Source organism: Eurosta solidaginis, chromosome 5 (assembly GCF_040869045.1).
Source record: "Eurosta solidaginis isolate ZX-2024a chromosome 5, ASM4086904v1, whole genome shotgun sequence".
Taxonomy (NCBI): Eukaryota; Metazoa; Arthropoda; class Insecta; order Diptera; family Tephritidae; genus Eurosta; species Eurosta solidaginis.
The window spans coordinates 218072774-218084487 of record NC_090323.1 but is presented as its reverse complement, the minus strand read 5'-3'; the positions used below and the strand labels follow the sequence as shown (position 1 = coordinate 218084487).

At 41.7% G+C, this 11714-nt stretch overlaps 3 protein-coding genes across 4 annotated transcripts in view; 1 reads left to right on the top strand and 2 right to left on the bottom strand.

Annotated features, from left to right (window-relative positions):
• The window catches only part of IleRS-m (Isoleucyl-tRNA synthetase, mitochondrial), a 93724-nt gene extending 91458 nt beyond the window's left edge, over positions 1-2266 (bottom strand). Inside the window, exons 1-2 of one of the 2 annotated variants that reach the window (XM_067788362.1) lie at positions 1989-2266; positions 1802-1921 (exon numbers count right to left, since the gene is read on the bottom strand). In XM_067788362.1, coding sequence (XP_067644463.1) covers positions 1802-1921; positions 1989-2147 — 279 coding nt within the window. In that variant the 5' untranslated portion in view covers positions 2148-2266. The remainder of the gene's footprint in view (positions 1-1801; positions 1922-1988) is intronic. The other variant, XM_067788361.1, reaches the window with a different exon arrangement.
• A 5739-nt stretch (positions 2267-8005) lies between these two features.
• ver (verrocchio) lies at positions 8006-8969 on the top strand. Its single transcript, XM_067788328.1, has one exon. The coding sequence runs from the start codon at positions 8199-8201 to the stop codon at positions 8739-8741; it is 543 nt and encodes a 180-aa protein (XP_067644429.1). The 5' UTR covers positions 8006-8198; the 3' UTR covers positions 8742-8969.
• Positions 8758-10565, bottom strand: LOC137252503 (eukaryotic translation initiation factor 2 subunit 2). Its single transcript, XM_067788327.1, has 3 exons — positions 10341-10565; positions 9805-10213; positions 8758-9518 (listed from the first exon to the last, which is right to left on the bottom strand). The coding sequence occupies exons 1-3, from the start codon at positions 10353-10355 to the stop codon at positions 8995-8997; spliced, it is 948 nt and encodes a 315-aa protein (XP_067644428.1). The 5' UTR covers positions 10356-10565; the 3' UTR covers positions 8758-8994.
• Between the last annotated feature and the right edge of the window lie 1149 nt (positions 10566-11714).

The window sequence follows — 11714 nt, the reverse complement described above, 5'->3', positions numbered from 1 at the left end:
CACCTATCCGCGGCGAATCCTGTTTCACTAACAGACGAGGCTCTGGCGACCCCAAGCTCCTCATGGAACTTGGGGGTAGGGAGGGAGGGAATGGCCTGAAGGTTTAATGTGGCCATATAAATCGTTCACGAGATGGTCGGGCTAGCACCTTAATGGTGCTATGGTACCGAAGCGTACCGGATTTGTATCCGGCAAAGGACCATCACATCGATCTTATCGCTACAACAAACAAAAAGATGGAGATAGATGAAGCGAAAAAGACGGAGGGAGGACTGAATAAAAGGATTAGCAAAAATTTAAGGCGGCCACCGTGGTGTGATGGTAGCGTGCTCCGCCTACCACACCGTATGCCCTGGGTTCACACCCCGGGCAAAGCAACATCAAAATTTTAGAAATAAGGTTTTTCAATTAGAAGAAAATTTTTCTAAGCGGGGTCGCCCCTCGGCAGTGTTTGGCAAGCGCTCCGGGTGTATTTCTGCCATGAAAAGCTCTCAGTGAAAACTCATCTGTCTTGCAGATGCCGTTCGGAGTCGGCATAAAACATGTAGGTCCCGTCCGGCCAATTTGTAGGGAAAAGCAAGAGGAGCACGACGCAAATTGGAAGATAAGCTCGGCCTTAGATCTCTTCGGACGTTATCGCGCCTTATATTTTTTTTTTTTTTTTTTAATTTAAGAGGGCGAGGGCAGAGTTAGACGGAAAAAGCTTTTTAAAATGTAAGCTGGTAGGCCAAATTTAGGGCAGAACAACGTCTGCCGGGTCTGCTAGTATGGTTTATAAAGAGCAAAAATAGAATAGGATCGAGATGTCTGCCCTGAGGCACACCGGAGGGAACATCGATGACATTCTAACAAATGTTTTTAAAAATGACTCTTTGAGTTCTACCGCAAAGATAGGAGGAGATCCAGCGAGTTAGGCCAGGTTGAAAGCCAAGCAATTCGAGTTTAAAAACAAGTAATGAGTGGCGTACTTTGTCGAATGGTTGCTGAAATCAGTGTATATAACGTCGGTATGATGATTGTTTCTAAACCCATTAAAGACGTGACTTGTAAATTCAAGCAAATTGGTTGTGGTTCATTTGGCTCTACAAAAGCCATACTGAGAAATATCTATCAATGTAGAAATCGAAAATGTAAGGTGATTAGTAACGATTGCTTCGAAAAGCTTAGGGATAGCGGAGAGCTTTGCTATTCCACAATAGTTTTCAATAGACGACTTGCTTCCTTTTTTATAGAGTGGGATAAGAAAAGATTCCTTCCAAGCCGTCGGGAAAGTGCCATTTTTTAAAGAGAGGTTAAACAGATCATTAAGGTGCTGGTAACTGTATTCCGCACATTTTTTAAGAAAACTTGTTGGGATCAAATCGGGACCATATTTGAAGGATTCTTTTAGGGTCTTTAGATGTAATAGAACATCTTCAGGCAACAAATGTGGAGCATATATTGAGTTACTAAAATGGAGCTCATATGGATGAATCAACCACAGCAGAGTAATTAGAGTGAAAGAATTGAGCGAAAAAGTTTGCAATCTTAAACGTGATCATGCAAGGATGAGACTATGAACGAGTGGAAAACTCTGGTTCATGCTAATCCCTTCACTACTAATGCAACTTTACATATGCTTGATCAGCGGTTTGCAATTTCGACGAATGCATGCCTACATACATATGTATATATGTGCTTCTCGCCGATAGCATGTCACTTTTAATACCGGTCCAAAAATATCGGGAGTGGTGTCAAAACACCACCGATATTTTTGGGCGGGTCTTAATACCTAGTCATGTGGTCGTAGAATTACCCTCACCTTATTTACAGCATGTCCCATGTGAAGATCACCATTTGCATATGGTGGGCCGTCGTGTAGTACAAAAGCTGGTTCATTATTATGCGTTTCTTGGTAACTATATGCTTCAGAAAATATACCCTGTCATAATTCATACATAAGTAATTGAGATAAGGTATTCACATGTTTATTTATAAGCCAATATTACCTCAACCAATCTGTGTTCTGTTTCCAAACGTTTAGCTGCACTTAAACGATTTGCAAATTTAGTTTTTGGCAAATTAATTGTGTTCGTAAATGTAATGGGTGGTTTGGCAGCTTGCTTAATTGAAAAGTACCGGACATAATAAGGAAATAATCTCAACATTTTTAAGCTGTTTGCGTTTATCAATCTATAATTAGCTGTGCTTTTACTGTGATAACAGCTGTTCAAAGTAGCGCAGCTGTTTTCTTAGGGTCTAAGCACATAAAACGTCGTTGGTCAAATATTTAGCGAAACCAGCATGGCTGTTAAGCTGGAGTCATTGGTGCCGTATGTAGTATCGCTGTATCCGTATCCCTAACGTAATCAGCTGTTTATCGTTAGGACGGTTAACCAAAACCCAATTGGTTGGCTACGATACAGTTACGACCTTAGCGGCACCAATAATCGATTGCATTGATTTTCATAAGGTTGGTCGAATCAGCTGTTATAAGGTTACCGATACGGTTACCGATAAAGGACCAATGTCTCCAGCTTTAGGTTAACTACAAGAAGCTTTAAAGCTGGCGACATTGGTGCTTTATCGGTAACCGTATCGGTAACTTTATAACAGCTGATTCGACCAACCATACGGTTGGGAATCAATGTATTCGATTATTGGTGCCGCTAAGGTCGTAACCGTATCGTAGCCAACCAATTGGTTTTTGGTTTACCGTCGTAACGATAAACAGCTTATTACGTTAGGGATACGACTACAGCGATACGACATACGGCACTAATGACTCCCGCTTAAGGCTTTGTAGCTGGCATATAGCCGACGCCTCATATGTCGCTCTCCAATCAAATACATGTGTTCGAGATCAAGTCGTACTGCCCCCGAAATCCAACTATCGCTAACGCTTTAACTCCATCGTTAAAAACATCTAAAGCAGTAACCAGTATCATATTACTACAAGGACTAACCTCCTAAATCCTATAATAAAGTATAAAAATTAGGCTCTTAAGGGCTAATTAAACTTCATTAACCCTAACGCCATAGTCGTAACCATACCCATATCCATAACCGTCTCCAATGTGATTGATTAATGGTCCTTAATCTAAAAATCGTGAAAATTTCGTAAAAATGAAGAAAACGCAAAAAATTACAAACGTATTCCACAAAAATAAGTTTCTTAGTCATAACGTATCCAAAACAATGAATAAAATCTACGAAAAGTTATTAAATTCACCAACTCAAATATTTTTAGGTTATTAATATGGCGAGAATGTATGAATTCTACAAAAAGTTATTAAATTAACCAACTCAAATATTTTTAGGTTATGGATATGGGGAGCAAGGCTCCTCCTCGTAGATTGCGAGGACGAGAAAACTGTTAAGTGGCTCGTTGAAGTTATACCGACTCTTGAGGGGTGGACAGGGCCACAATTATGCACGAGACGCGGGGATGAAATACCGCCAACGCATAATGTGACTATGTTCCTCCCCAGAAGTGCGGAACGCCCCAAAGAGTTTGCGTTACGCCTCCTCGCCAAATCAAAATGAGGGTCTCAGGACGCAGAGTGCGCGTTATTAACTGTAGCGCAGAGGAAACAGGCCTACGTCTCGACGTGGGCATAGACGAGGAGTCGTACCAAATTACACACAGAAATGGATTCAAGCTGCACTACAGGTACGGCTTTGTCCTAGTGAGACCCTGGAGGTAGAGGCAACCAGGGAATAATGAGCAGCCGGAAGACAAGGCGGACGCAGAGGACGCCGACAGAGGCGAGCTGTCGGACGAGGATATGACGGACCCGAGCACCGATACCATCAGAGCTCGCGAGACCACAAACCCTCCCACCGCAGCAAGCAAGAACAACACAATCGTGCAGCCTGGGGATGAAGGAGAAATCCCCACCACACAAGAGCTCATCGAGGGCTTCAACCTTCAGGAGTTGGAGCTGAATAGGGGGGACGAAAGCGAGAGCGGATTGTCGGATGACGATGATCCGGTGAGGCCGGCCGGGCCAAAATGACCGGCACAAGCAGTCACGAACGTTGGGCTTACAAGGGACAGGTGAGGGGCCTTAATGTGAGTAATAACAAAGTTATTTGGGTTCTCTCACAGCAGATACCAAAAGCATGTGTAATGCTTAAAGCAAATATTAACTATTTTTGCATTACAGAATTTTTAAGTCGGGATCTGCAACCCCAACATTGTGCTGGCCGCAGGCTACTTCCCAGGGGACGACAGCACAGTCCCTCCAGATAACATGCAGAAGCTAGTGGAGCACTGCAGAAGAGCGAAACTTCCGCTGATCATAGGAAGCGATACTAACTCCCACAACACGGAGTGGGGCAGCAGTGATACCAACTAAAGGGGTGAGTGTTTACTAGATTATAGATAGATAGATAGATAGATTAGCAGAGGTCCTAGATATAACACTTGGCAACAACCTAACTGAGAATATGATCTCGAAATGGAGAGTCTCAGAAGAACCCTCCCTATCGGATCACAGGATCATAAGGTTTGAGCTGGGTGCTGTGTCGGGGCAATCTACCCCTAAAAGAAATCCCAGGAAAACATATTGGGAAGCTACAAAAGTCTCATAGAAGCTAGCGCGGATATTCTCAGAAATAAGAGCAGAAGCGCTAGCTGTACTGAGTAAGAGGGCAGAGTGGACAGATCAAATCAGATAATGATGGATGCCTACAACTCCAGTTACCGAGTCTCCCTAGTTAATAAGGCAACCCCCTGGTGGTCGCATGACCTGACACTACTAAGGAAGAAAGTCAGGAAACTTTTTAACGGGGCAAGAAGAGCCGGCAACTGGGAGGAATACACTCAAAATCTAACGAAAGTTTCAGAAATTTCTGTGAGGGAATTTCTAGCACACCTGCAGCGGCAAGGCTCCACAAGGCCCTAGCCAAAGAGCAGAGGGAGATTAACCTAGCAATTAGGCTTCCAGACGGTACCTTTACCGGAACGGTGGAGGAGCGAGCCAAGGCCCTGCTACAAACGCATTTTCCGGGTGCCTCTCCTCAAGTACCGGGACCTGTATTCCCCAGAGTAAAGCCAACCCCATCAGACTGGCAATTGGCCAACTCCCACTTCAGGAAGGCCAGAGTCAGATGGGCAGTGGAATACTTTGAGAAATACAAATCTCCGGGGGTGGATGGCATCTACCCGGCGCTAATGCAGCAAGGGACACAGATTATCCCACATCTGGCCAGGATCATGAGAGATAGCCTGGCACTGGGATACATACCCATGATGTGTAGAAGAGCAAAGTCCTTCAGATCAATAAGTCTAACTTCCTTTGTCTTGAAGGCAATGGAAAAGATATTAGACCAAGACATTAGGTGGAACGCCCTCAAGAGCTGGTCCCTACATCATAGCCAGCATGCGTACAGAGCGGTTAGGTCCACGGACACAGCTCTGTACCAACTAACATCAGAAATACAGAGGGCGTTCGAAACAGAGGAAATAGTGATTGCGCTTGACATCGAGGGTGCCTTTGACAACACATCACACGAAAGCGTAAACATAGGACTGCAGAGAAGAGAAATTCAGATGCCTATCCAGAGATGAATTGACAGTCTACTCCGCACAAGAATCGCTGAAGTCCATGTAGGCAACAACGTAGTTAAGGTTAATACCACGAGGGGGTGCTCTCAAGGAGGATTTCTATCACCCCTTCTGTGGAGCATAGTAGTGGATGAACTCCTACAAAAGCTATCTGACAGTGGCATAAGATGCCAAGGATATGCTGACGACATCGTCATAATTGCAAGGGATAAATTCGAGAGTACGCTCTGTGACATAGTACAGAGAGCAGTGATTATTACCAAGGGATGGTGCGCCAGTGTGGGGCTTAACAGCAACCCATCTAAAAGGACCATCATCCCTTTCATCAGAAGAAGGGCCCTACCAGCCCTGAGAGCAATAACAATAGATGGCGTGGCACTAGAATATGGAACCGCGGTGTAATACTTGGGGGACATTTTTGACACCAAGCTCCTATTGAAACAGCACTTCGACTGAGAGCTAGAGCCACGAGGTCCGTCATAGTATGCAAACGTTTAGCAGGCAAATCATTGGGCTGTAGCCCGCATGTGCTAAGATGGATATATATACCATGATAGTAAAACCTATGATAACATATGGCTCGATATCCTGGGCATCGAGAACAACTCGGGCGACGACGAGGCAAGCACTGTCAAAACTTCAACGACTGGCATGTGTATGCATCACGTGAGCTATGCGCACATGCCCTACAACAGCCCTGGAGGCTATCCTCGATCTGACTCCGCTGCATATATCAATAGAGCAGTAAGCCAAGCGAGCCCTCCTGAATTTCGCTAAGGAAGGCTCGGGCATAAGTAAAGTCATATCGTCCCGAAACATGAAGGAATTGAGAGAGAAAATCTCAGTCTCCAACTCCCGAGGGATGATATCCTCAGCAGATAGTCTATGAGAAAAGGTATAAGGTAGAACTGGGAGACAAATAGAATAGTATGGTATACAGGCTCGAAGACGCCAGAGGGGTTTGTATCTGGAGTCGTTGGACCCAGAACCAAGATACCAACACCTCTGGGAGCATACCCGAGCATTTTTCAAGCGGAAGTATTCGCTATAAGCCAGTGTGCTGACCTGAACTTTCAGCGCGAATATTCCAATGAAACAATTGCCATACTCAGTGACAGTCAGGCCGCCCTCAAGGCGATCTCGGCATCTGAAATAAAATCAGCACTAGTCCTTGAGTGCGTTGAAAAGCTAAATCAATTAGGAGCACACAACGAACTGCTGTTGGCCTGTGTTCCTGGCCACAGGGAGTTGAGGGTAATGAGCAGGCGGACAGCCTGGCAAGAGAGGCAGCAACGACACGACCTATTGGTCCTGAGCCGTTCCTGCCAGTAGGTCCGCAGGAAATCAGAGGGCATCTACTAGTAGAAGAAAGGGAAAGAGGGAAGAACACTGGCACAATATGCCAGGCCTGAAACAATCTAAGTTGCTGTTAGTGGGCTACAACACAACTCGATATAGGGCATTAATAGGCCTCTCGAAAGATAACCTAAGGATCCTAACAGCTATTCTTACAGGATATTGTAGACTGAACAGCCACATGCAGGAGCTGGGCATACTATCGAACATCACATGCCGATTTTGTGATCGATCAGCGGAGACGGCGGAACATGTACTCCTGGAATTTGACGCAATCTCAAGACGTAGGGCTAAGTTTATGGGCTCACCATGGCCAGAGCATTCTCACATCAAATCCCTCAACCCAGGTGAACTGTTAGGGTTCATCAGAGAAGTCGGCTTGGATGAGGTGCTGTGAAGCAGTTGAGGGCACAATAGACCAATGGTCGCAGTGCGATCGTCAATTAATTATCTATCTATAGCACCATTAATCGATTACATACATACATTAATTTCCATAAGCTTGGTTCGATCAGCTGTTTTATCTGGTTATGGATAAGTCACTATTAACTGGCTCTTAATTTACCATGATAATGCATTAATTGGCCATTTATTCCTGGTGACCATTTGGTATTTTGCAACATAATTCTCTTCGCGCTTGTTACTTTTTTTTAAATTTTTTGGCAATGGAGCCTTAACTTTAGCGATGGTTCGAATTAGGGGGCAGAGCTCGTAGCGTCTATGGAGCTACGCGTCATGTCCATCTTCCGTTAGTTTCTAATAGGAAATCACCTTAAAAGTTTTGACATAAAGATTCTGAGATATGTGACACTGCAAATATAAACAAACTCGCCGAAAATTGCTCAGTTCCTGTTTAAATCGTAATGAGTGTAAAGCCGGAATCATTGGTGCCGTATGTCGTATCGCTGTATCCGTAACCCTAACGTAATCAGCTGTTTATCGTTACGACGGTAAACCAAAACACAATTGGTTGGCTACGATACGGTTACGACCTTAGCGGCACCAATAATCGATTGCATTGATTCTCATAAGGTTGGTCGAATCAGCTGTTATAAGGTTACCGATACGGTTACCGATAAAGCACCAATGTCTCCAGCTTTATAACAGCTGATGGCCGTAACCGTATCGTAGCCAACCAATTGGTTTTTGTTTTACCGTCGTAACGATAAACAGCTGATTACGTTAGGGATACGGATACAGCGATACGATAAACGGTACCAATGACTACAGCTTAACTCCAAAAGCAAATGATGGTAAAAGTCTAGAAGATCAATTGTCGGAAAAATGCAGAATGGAAAAAGAAAACGACAAGAAACCTTTAGAATACATTCCTCTAATGCTGTGCGATGTGCGTTGTTGTAGTGCAACATCGTGTCCTGCCATCTATGAAGTTTTCAATAAATCATTACAATTTCGCACAATGATATTGCATGGTCGTGTTGTAGGTAAAAGAGCACCAAACAAATGGAGCAGTTGTTATAGATTTGAAATAGACGATTGCACTGCAGTTTTACCGCTGATTATTTGGCAAAGGGACGATGTTGCCGAAATTCAACGTTTGCAGAGTGAAGTACGCGCAAGAAAGTTGGCTGATAAGCGCAATGATATTTTAGGTGCATTACAAAGAATGCTGGACAAAACCAAGAATCAATTAGATCCATCAAGTATTTCTATTGGCAATAAATTATTTATTTTTGGACGTCCCGACATTTTTTGCAATCAATTAAGTATTTATTCCTTCATTTGGGATATCGACGAAGGTTATGACAGATCAATGGAATTATCCTTTAAGGATGAGCTTCTTGAATGGTATCTGAAAAGGTATCCGGTTTAAAATAAATAAGACTGCATTTGTTGATTTTTGTGTTTGTGGGTATGTTATTAATATGTATTTTAAATTTCGGTTTACTATTTTTTATAATTTAATGATTTGTGTATATTTTTATTTTAAATAAAAAAAAATATCTTCGCTTAGTATTTGTTCTATTTTTTCTTTTCTTGGTCATATACCAAACTTGTTACAGTAAACGATTAACGCTTTCAAAAAGAACAATAAACAAAATCCTAGTTGCGAAAAAAAGAACATTTTATGTAGTTTTCGCCCGAATCGCAGCACGCTTTCCCGTTACAGCTTGGAAACCAGATTTAATGCTTGCTACAGAACATCTAGATCCGCAGGATTCACATTGAAGGAAGAACAATCTGGTATCCTTTTGTAATATAGTTTCAGGAGAACGGCAGGTGTGACAAGTTACATATTCTTTTATATAACGACGCAGTACATTTTCAATTTGTTTAGGCTGGAAACGACCTTTAATAATAAGTTGCTGGTTTCCGTCCATCGAACCACTAGTTCCTAACTCAGCTAATAGGAAATCTAACAAATGTTTAGGCAGACGATGCAACGTTTTTGCGATATCCATGAAATTAGCAAATGAAGTTTTTTTAGTGCCTACACGCAATACTTGAGGAGGTCTCATCACGAACTTCGGCTTTCGCCCTGCTGCCATATCTGGATTCTTATCAAGTATAATTTCGAACACACGTTTTAATAGCTCATCATACGTATAATCACGATCTGAACCGGCCCATGAAGTACTGTTATCATCGGCTGTGCAGTATAAGATATAATAAGTTTATAGTAATATGTAGGTAAAAAAAGTTTATAGTAAAATAGATAGTTGACATGACTATATTTGGTAACACCTTACAACAGGGAAATTTCTCGGTTTTTCGCGTATATCTTTTGATAAAAGCTAATTTTTTTCAGATTATTGATACTCAGGTTAAAACGCGTCTATTGACACCCCTCCCGATAATTACGGACGTGTATTAGCAGGCGACCCCTGTTGTAAAGTATTACCTTGTATTTATACATTTACATAGTTAATTCATACCATTTTCTTTATCCTCACTTTTGTCCTCTTCTCCTTTCTCGGCAAATAACTCATCCAAATCCTTCTTTTTAACCTTCTTTTTCTTTTTTGCCATTGAGAAGTCCATATCCAAATTAATATCATCATCTTCTGGCTCCTCAGTAGCGGCATTATTACCTTCTTCCTCAATTTCTTTGGTAGATGGCAATGCTCCCTCAAGTTCGTCTAAATTGAAAGGCTTCTTCTTCTTCTTTTTCCTCTTGCCAAAGCTTTCCAAATCTAAATTATCTTCTAAATAAGCAACTCCAGTATCCATAGCTGACTCGTCCTTCGCTTCTTCTTTCTTACTGCCATCGTCAAGCCCAAGTGCAGCATCCAAGTCAAAGGTCTTCTTCTTTTTTTTCTTCTTCAAAAGAGTTGGATCAAATCCCTATAGAAAATATATCCAGCTTTAATGTAATTGTATTGGACCTACTCATAACCTCAAAACAACATTTAGTGACTCGCACGTTTCGGTGTCGGTAAACCACTTTCTTCATAAATAATACAAAACTTACATCTTCTGTGTCCATTGTTATTGGAGTTTAAAGTAAACTAGACTATGTTGTTTTCAAAACTATTCCTTTTCTCCGTCAAAGTACTTGTTCACAAAATAAATAATACCTTATATTGCATCAGACAATTTTATCCCAACAAGATGACAGGGCAATACTAGTGATGCACAAAAACGCCCCGAAAAAATCGATTTAATGTACTGAAAAATCGACGAGTAAAGGGCCAATTAACCTTCCTTAAGGGCGATTTAATGGTGACTTATAACCATAAAGCCCTAACCAGATAAATCAGCTGATCATACCTACCTTATTATGGAAATCAATGTAATCGAGTTAGCGTTATGGTAAGATACCATTAATCGATTACATTGATTTCCATAAGGTAGGTTCGATCAGCTGTTTTATCTGGTTATGGCTTTATGGTTATAAGTCACCATTAATTCGCCCTCAAACCATAACGCCATAGTAGTAACCATACCCATATCCATAACCATCTCCAATGTGATCGATTAATGGTGCCTTAAACTAAAAATCGTGAAAATTTCATAAAAACTAAGAAAACGCAAAAAATTACAAACATATTGAACAAAAAATAAGTCTCTTAGTCATAACGTATCCAAAACAATGAATAAAATCTACAAAAAGTTATTAAATTCACCAACTCAAATATTTTTATGTTATGTATATTGCGAGAAACCAAAAACCAACTGGTTGGCTATGGCATGGTTATGGCGTTTGCGTTATGGTATGGCACTATTAATCGATTACATTGATTTCCATAAGGTAGGTTCAATCAGCTGTTTTATCTGGTTATGGTTTTATGATTATGTCACCATTAATTGGCCCTTAAAATATTTTGTCTGTAAATTCGATGGACAAATGTCAAAATCGTACTGCGCCGTACGTCATGATGGAATTATAGAAGGTGGCGCATTAAGCTGGAGACATTGGTGCTTTATCGGTAACCTTATAACAGCTGATTTGACCAACCTCCAAGGTTGTGGCCAAGGGAGTGGGCCTTCGTTCTATAGGTGGACGCCTTTTCGAGATATCGCCATAAAGGTGGGCCAGGGGAGACTCTAGCATGTGTTTGTACGATATTGGTATCAAATTAAAGGTATTAGAGTCTTAAAAGGGAGTGGTGGTAGTTGTATATGTGAAGGCGTTTTCCAGATATCGACCAAAATGTGGACCAGGGTGACCCAGAACATCATCTGTTGGATACTGCTAATTTATTTATATATGCAATACCACGAACAGTATTCCTGCAAAGATTTCAAGGGTTTTTTATTTCGCCCTGCAGAACTTTTTCATTTTCTTCTACTTAATATGGTACGTGTCACAACCATTTTACAAAGTTTTTTCCAAAGTTATTTT

Excerpts from the sequence above, each read along its gene's own strand:
- LOC137252503 (XM_067788327.1), bottom strand. Across the intron at positions 9,519-9,804 it reads AAGTGAGGATAAAGAAAATG|CCGATGATAACAGTACTTCA; the intron begins GTATGAATTAAC and ends TATACTGCACAG.
- ver (XM_067788328.1), top strand. The coding sequence starts at position 8,199 with ATGGAAAAAGAAAACGACAAGAAACCTTTAGAATACATTCCTCTAATG.